This window comes from Ipomoea nil, unplaced genomic scaffold (assembly GCF_001879475.1).
Source record: "Ipomoea nil cultivar Tokyo-kokei standard unplaced genomic scaffold, Asagao_1.1 scaffold3394, whole genome shotgun sequence".
Taxonomy (NCBI): Eukaryota; Viridiplantae; Streptophyta; class Magnoliopsida; order Solanales; family Convolvulaceae; genus Ipomoea; species Ipomoea nil.
Window position 1 is genome coordinate 1,134,521 of NW_017619822.1, and position 7,841 is coordinate 1,142,361.

The 7,841-nt window shown below is 47.7% G+C and overlaps 1 protein-coding gene across 1 annotated transcript; it reads left to right on the plus strand.

Annotated features, from left to right (window-relative positions):
• Positions 1 to 527: 527 nt before the first annotated feature.
• Positions 528 to 1,280, plus strand: LOC109171106. Its single transcript, XM_019320237.1, has 2 exons — positions 528 to 722; positions 777 to 1,280. Exons 1-2 carry the CDS (start codon positions 528 to 530, stop codon positions 1,278 to 1,280), a joined length of 699 nt encoding a protein of 232 aa, XP_019175782.1.
• The last annotated feature ends 6,561 nt before the right edge of the window (positions 1,281 to 7,841 follow it).

The following is a 7,841-nucleotide window of genomic DNA, read 5'->3' on the forward strand; positions in this document are numbered from 1 at the left end:
AATCGGGGGTGTTGCAGTTGGTATCAGAGCCTAGGTTTGAGCCTAGGATGTTAAGAGTTGAACTTTAAGAAGTTAAGTGTGATTTAAGACTCTAAGTTGACATCTAAGTACCTAAGTGTTAGGAATTAAGATGTTTAGGACGCGCGGTGAGGTTGTGAGTTCTCTTATCGTTTTCTGTTATGCTTCATGTGTTTTGTTCTTCTTCCAGCTTTGGTTCTTTTAAGTTAAGGCACCGGGTAAGGGTGCGGGCTTCTAAGTTTTTTCCCGTTATCGTGCTGTTTCTGTAGAAGTCAAGGATGGCACCATCGAGACGTCGTGCAAGGTCTTCAAAATCGGCCACCAACAATCAGCTAGTTCAAAGCCTGCATCAGCTGGCGCAGATCATCTAGACGCTGAGCAACGCCCTCCTCAACAATAGCCACCCTCCTCAGAATGGGAATCAGGACGTAGTATGCCAAGTCTCAAGTCTCCGTCCCCCGATCTTCGCCGGTGAAAAAGATCCCGCGGTGCTGGAAGAGTGAATCCGGATGTTTGACAAGATCTTCGAAGCGGTGGTTTGCCCGGAGGATTGCCAAGTAAAGTTGGCTACGTTCTACCTCAGGCAAGAAGCGGACTTGTGGTGGAAGTTTGAAAGACCAGCTTGTAAACAAGATCCGAAGTTCAGTTGGGAAAGCTTGAAGGATAAGCTACGTGAGCGGTTCTATCCCGCTCATGTCAAGGCGGCAAAGTATGAGGAGTTTCTCCACCTGAAGCAAGTGCCCTTGTTGGTGATGTAGTACCACAAGAAGTTTTTGGAGTTAGCCCATTTCGCCTCAGTTTTGGTACCTACCGAGGAGAGTAAAGTTGAGAAGTTTGTGGCCGGACTCAACTCCGAGGCTAGGAAAGCCTTGACTGTGTCGAAGCCCAAGACTCTCATTGAGGCCTACCTTTGTGCAGCCGACCTCTACAGGGTGCAGCAAGTCCAGAAAGAGACATGGAAGAGCCGTAAGAGGAGTTTTGAAAGAAGTGTTGCATCTGTGGTTATGAGTTTGTTAGTTACTGGTTCTGAATCAACAAGAAGTCTACAAAGAGACGGCTCTAAGAGTGGTAAAACTCCCCAGCCAATCCGGAACAACAAGGCTAAGGGAAGGCACTCCGGTTGCAAAAACTGTGGAAGTGGCCACCCCGGCGTGGACTGTCATGGGAAGCCGGTAGAGTGCTTTGCTTGTGGCAAGAAAGGTCATCGGTCCTTTGAGGTAATCTCATCACTTCTGCAAGCCCGAAACCAGTTGGTAGTGTGAGACCCCAGTCGGGAAGTAAGTTTCGAAGCGGAATCAACGGTGGACAAAGTGGAAGAAGCAGCCAGGACCCGTGTGCGAAGTCGAGACCTCGGCGAGGCAAGATCCACAGTCATGAGTCAGACACAAGTTGAAACCGATGAAGTAAGTGCTTGTACCTTTTTGCTGCGCCCTTTTTGCCTTTGTGTTCTTCCTTGCGTGCTAGCTTTGGTGTTAAGTGTTAAGACCTTAACTTCGGGTTTAGCTAGTTTAAGGGTCAACTCCGACCTTGGTTTTGTTGGAAGGGTTCGGTTGTGCTTTGTCGTGAGCGTTTCCCTCGAAAGTGGTAAAGTTGTTTGTTCTATCAGCACATGCAGGAAGTCCGATAAAGATCTTCATTTGAAGTCGTGCCAGGATTGAAGAAGAGATCTGTTAGTTGGTCAAAAAGGTCGTAAGCAGCTTGTCCAGTAGAAGGGATCGCCTGAAGTCGGGAACCTTTAACCCTCTTTAATCCGTTTTTCCCTCCTTTTCGTCGAACCAACCATCCTTCTTACCGAGAAACCCTCGTTGTTCTTCCCAAACCTTGTTCGTGCTGTAACACCCCAGATTTTCAAGACATTTTAAGCTTATATAATAAAGGTAATATCTCATTACATCCCAAAGTATATCATAAGTGTACGGGGTGCTATGCCACACCTGGGCTAGAGAACCCAGGTGCACAGGCTGTCTAACTAATATCCATTGAAATACAATGCATAATATGGCACGCAGGCCGAAAGGGAAGCTAATCTACTTCTATGCTCTAGTTCTAGCGCGCTCCAGTGCTCTAGTCCTCTGTGCCTGAAAGCCAAATATATCTGTTCAGCGAGAGATGCTGGTAACCCACTCCAACGTGTTGAAATACAATACATATAGAGATATATATAGATATACGAAAACCATTTTGAGCATGAAGATATATCCTACGGACTCTAGCTTTAAAAACCGGGAATGACTCGACAGATAAGGCCAGACACAAGCAACAGTTATAACGAGCATATGCAGTTCACAATAGGTAAGGCAGATGAGGTAAAGCATAAACAATGATCATAACCCAACATGGACAATCCCCAATATAAATCCCATAGTCACATCCCCCAAGACACTCGTAATCACAACTCGTCTATGTCACAACACATAACACACTTTGTTGGCGCCACAGGACCAATCGCATGCCCATACATGAGGGTCAGCGCATATAGCTCTGACACGGCCCCGCAGCACCCTGCCCCGTATCGCAACACGGAGGGGTCTATCGCAACCGACCGATGAACCGCAGCTCATCATAGTGTTTGATCGCAACCAAACAGTGGACCGCAGCCCAAGAGAATGTCATCTGACCGCAGCCAGGAAAAAGGACGAACCGCAGCTCGTGTTGAAACGTTTGATCGCAACCAAACGGTGGACCGCAGCCCAAGAGTATCAATCTGACCGCAGCCAGCTTTTTAACCGCAGCTCAGGATAACCAATCCGATCGCAACCGAATTGGGGTAATACACACACATAACACATAGCAAGCACATGCAACCCACATTACACATTGGGAAGGGGGAGAAAGCGTATAACAAAACCTATGCGTGATCCATCACATACTAAGAATAGTCCGAAGGGTTCATACTTCTTCCACCTAGGTCAACGGGATACCAATTAAGCTAGCATGCAATATAATAGACTCATAAACCTACGAACGGTACCCGAAATATCAAACTAGACATAGGCACGATAAACGGAGTCCGTTGGGACACCACGGGGAACGGGGGAACATCAAACGGGGAAGCCGGGATCCCGAGGTGGGATAATTTCCAGCGGGTAGCCGGTGGGTGGGGGCCACCCACCGGCTGCCCGCCGGACTTTACTGTTCCGGGCAGCGGGTCGCCGGCGGGCAGCTGCCCGCCCGCCGGCTACCCGCTGCCGGGCGGTGTTTCTCGGCCGTGGGTAGGTGGCGGGTCCCCTACCCCCCACCTACCCCCCACTGACTCTTTTTCACACAATAACGTCCCGGGAACCTTTGTGGAACCCGAAACCATGCTTAGACACCTTACAACGCAATTAACGACAACACGTAGACAATTAACGGATCAAATACGAGAAACGAATGGCACATAACCTATCATGCTTTTCTAGACATAATCAACACCCAAACATGCGATTTCCCCACCCCACAATCCAAGAATCATAACATGCGATACAACCTAGGGTTCTAATCACTTTTATATCAACAAGGATACGATTCGTCTTCTAATTGCAAGATTCGGGAAGAATAACACATAACCATCAAGAGCATCACACAATTATCAAGAACAACACATAATCATCAAGAACTCCATATAATCATCAAGAACACCATAATTATCAAGAATCTCCCAATATCAAGATTATCAAGATCCCTCATGGGATCATCACGTCAAGCATCAATAATAATCAACAGATCTCACCATTCACAATAATATGGGGGAAACCCTAAGGGGAATCATAACTATGAAAATAGGTTTTGTTGAGACATGGGTTACCTCTTAGCCTTAATTAATTCCTTGGCTATGAAGGATCTTTCTTTAAGCTTCCTTGCTTTCTTGATTTCTCCTAAGGGGATTCTTGGAGCTCTTTTGGGGTGGTGGGGTGTTATTCTTGTGGGAAGTTCTAGGTGCCTCCTAAGTCCCCTATTTATATATTTAGGAGTCCTAATTAGGAACTAATATTATAGGCTCGCTAATTCTATTCCTTTTGGAACTAAGGATTGGGTTTAGGGGTTGGGTTTATATATGAGGGCCCATGGACTATGGTGGCGCAAATTATGCTGTGCAACCGAATGCACCTTGCAAGGTGCATACGGTTGCAAAACGGCGCCGTTTTGGTTAAAAAAACGCGCGTCCCACTTAAAGGAGAAATCAGGTTCGATTCCGGCAATAGCATTTTTATATATCCAGAAATTCATAACTATATAACCACAATTTCATAACTATATATCCAGAATTTCATAACTATATATCCACAGTGAATGAATGAATTAAAAATCCACAATGAATGAATGAATGAAGTAAAAATCCACAATGAATGAATGAATGAAGTAAAAATCCACAATGAATGAACTAAATATCCACAATATATGATTGAACTAAATATCCACAATGAATGAACTAAATATCCATAAATTCATAACTATATAACCATAATTTCATAACTATATATCCAGAATTTCATAACTATATATCCACAGTGAATGAATGAAGTAAAAATCCACAATGAATGAATGAATGAAGTAAAAATCCACAATGAATGAATGAATGAAGTAAAAATCCACAATGAATGAACTAAATATCCACAATATATGATTGAACTAAATATCCACAATGAATGAACTAAATATCCATAAATTCATAACTATATAACCATAATTTCATAACTATATATCCACAATTTCATAACTATATATCCACAATAATGCTATTGCTGAGAGTCGAACCTTATTTTTTTTTTTTAAAGTGGGACGCGCGTTTTTAATCAAAACGACGTCGTTTTGAACCGTATGCACCATGCACATGGTACATTCGGTTGCACAGCATAACTATTGCTATGGTGGGTCTTTTTCCCTAATTAATCATTATAATTTATTCCTTCTCTTGGGCTATTGATTAATTAATTAAATGGTTTTAGGGGTCGTAACACGGGGTGTTACACTCTCCCCCCTTACAAGGGGCTTCGTCCCCGAAGCCCGGTGTTATAGTCTATCCTTTCACCCCTAGACACCTCGTAGCTCGGCCTCCTGATTAGGGTTGCGGCCTTACGTTTGTCTTGTCTTGGGGTAGGCTGAACTTTTGATGGTGTTGTGATAGAGAAGTTCCGGGTGTACCTCGGTTTCCTGCGCTGGAACTGGACGCCCCACGAGTGCCCAAGGCGGCCTCGATTGCTGCCACCCTCTGATCGAGTGCGCGTGTGGTGCGAATCAAGGATGAGAACCCTTTTTCCATGATTTTGTTCTGTCGGTTGAGTTGTGCGAGAATGCGCTCATTGACCGAACCCTCGTCCTGTCCCCTCGGGTCCCCTCCTGACCGTGGGTGCACTGACGGGTTAGGCCCGTCATCCTCCTCCTGTTCCTCATTTCCCTCCGAGCCCCCACAATCTTGCATGGCTCGCTTGAGCTTCTTGTTGGAGATGTCCAACCGGTCAACCAATTCTCTCCGCTCTTCCTCGGGTTTTTGGCAAATTTCTTCGAGGGTGAGGTAATGTCCCCCTTCGGTGTAGTAGATGTCATTGCGGCGAAGGTTTTGGGCATTGAAAACCATACCATTGGCGGTTTTGACCTCGGTGTGGCTTAGGTCCACCCCTTTCTTTTCCATGATCCAACTTAGGATCATCCCGTAGGGTAGACTAAGCCGGTTGTTTGTCTTGCAGAATTCCATGTGCTTTAGCATGAGTGCCGGCAGGTTGAACTTGATTTTATGTTTCAAGAGATAAGCAAAGGTGCACTCTAGGCTCCCTACGTCCTTGCTTTTATTATTGGTGGGCAAGAGGCTATCGGTTACAATCATAACCAATATCTTTTGTTCTGCCGATAGCCACTTCCGGTTTGGCCATGTGGCCGAGGTGAACCCGTCCTCCTTCCCGAGTAGGTACCCGAGGTAGTCCTTGTATCCCGTATTTTGGGTATCAATCCACCCCTTTCGGTCATAGTTAGACACACCCGTGGTGGTCAATTTCAAGAGCTTGGCCAAACGGCCTTCGGAAAACACAATTTCCTTGCCACGGACTTTGGTGGTGATTTCTACCTTGTCACCCCGTTTGGTGGCTACAAGGTGTTGATAGAACTCCTTCACCAATTCGGGGTACGTATCCCCTTTGATGGTGAGATACGTATCTAAAAGCCCTTGATGTTTGAGCATATCAACCAATTCCGGAGAGAATTGGTCGGGTTCAAGTGCTTTACCTCCGATCACGGTGTAATCGGCGTTGCTCCACTCCGGGGTGCGGGTTCCGAGGGGTTTCTTTGGCATCGTGGTGCTTCGGTTGATGGCGACGTTTTCCGGCGATCTTCTTTTCCGGCGAGGCGGCGGCGGTTTTCCGGCGAGTTTTCCGGTGGGCCTCCGGCCTGTTTTCCGGCGAGATGGCGGTGGTGTTCTGGCACGATTTTTTTTCCGGTGGGGTCTCCGACGGTGTGGCGTCGCAAGGTGGTGGCGGCTAGGCGGTTCTGGGTTGGTGCGACGGTGTGGGGGTGGCGTTTGGGCAGCGGGTTGCAGCTGGGTTGTGTTCGGGTGGATAGCGGGTGGTCTCCGGTGGCTCGGTTTGGACGGCGGCGAGGCGGGGCGAGGTCGGCGGGGAGTGGCCGGGCGGTGGCGGCGTCCGATTGGCGATGGCGTGAGGTGATTGTGGGTGGTTGCTATGGTGGGGCAGCGGGGTGTGTGAGAGGGAGGAGGAGAGGGAGTGGGGAGGAAGAAGAAGAAGAAGAAGGATGAGGGTTTTTGATTTGGGAATTTTGTGGGTTTTAGGGATTTGGAGGGGTTTAACAAGGGAGTATTCCCTTGAAGTTTTAAGAAACACTCATGGTTTAGTGGTTGAGGTTTTAACTTGTAGAGGGGAGGTCCAAGGTTCCATTCCTAATGGTAACATTAAGTATTTCTTGATGGTGTGGTTTTTGTCTTTTTCCTTGTTTCGTCCTTTAGTGGAGGGAAGGTTGGGTTGATAGTTTAACTTGTGTTTTACCTTTGTAGTGGAAATTGGAATTCGTATGGTCCTCGTCCTCCGGGATTGGGTTTCCCCCTTCTAGGTCCTCTTCGTTTCCGAGGTTGGCTTGAGTGTGGCTCATAACGAATACCTTTCCGGGAGCGCCGTAACTTCCTTGATGACCGGTGCCCCCGTGTTGGCCCACGGTGGCGGGGCGCGGTCTTTGGGGTCGAGTGCACTGGAAGGCCTTGTGCCCCTCCTCTCCGCAGTTGAAGCACCGCCAGGGGTTGCCTGCGCAATCCTTGCCCCTGTGGCTTTTGTTGCATCTCGGGCAAGGGAAGCTTCTTGGATTAGCTTCGTTGTTTCCCAGGGTCGGTCTTTGGTTGGTCGGGTTGTTCGTCCTTGTGCCGGTGTCGTTTCTCGTTATTTTCACTGGCGGTGCCCCACTTTCGGTGTTTCTTCTTCGTATTTATTCCTGAACTCCGCGTTGGAGTAGTTGGATTCGATAGAGATTCGCGGCACTGGAGTAAGCCTCGTTGAGGGTCCGAGGCCTGCTTACCACTAGCGCCTTTCGAGCTTCGAAGTTGAGGCCCGACACGAATCTCTCTATCTTGGTTACCTCGGTGGGGACTAGCTCTGGCGCGAAGCGTGCCAGCTCGAGGAATCGTTTATGGTATTCTACGACGGTGGCCGTTCCTTGTTTTAGATGAAGGAACTCTTCGTACATGGATGCTTTTACGTGGGTTGGATAGAATCTCTCTCGTAGTCGCGTCTTGAGGTTCTCCCAATTGAACCCCAGTTCTTGTCGATAAGTGGGTCCCTCGTGGATCCACCAGAGATCGGCCTCGTGCCCGAAGTAGAACGAGGCTATCTCTACGCGGCGTTCCTCCG

Coding starts and splice junctions, on each gene's coding strand:
- LOC109171106 (XM_019320237.1), top strand. CDS start 528: ATGTTTGACAAGATCTTCGAAGCGGTGGTTTGCCCGGAGGATTGCCAA. Junction 723..776: donor ATCCCGCTCATGTCAAGGCG/GCAAAGTATGAG, acceptor TTGGTGATGTAG/TACCACAAGAAGTTTTTGGA.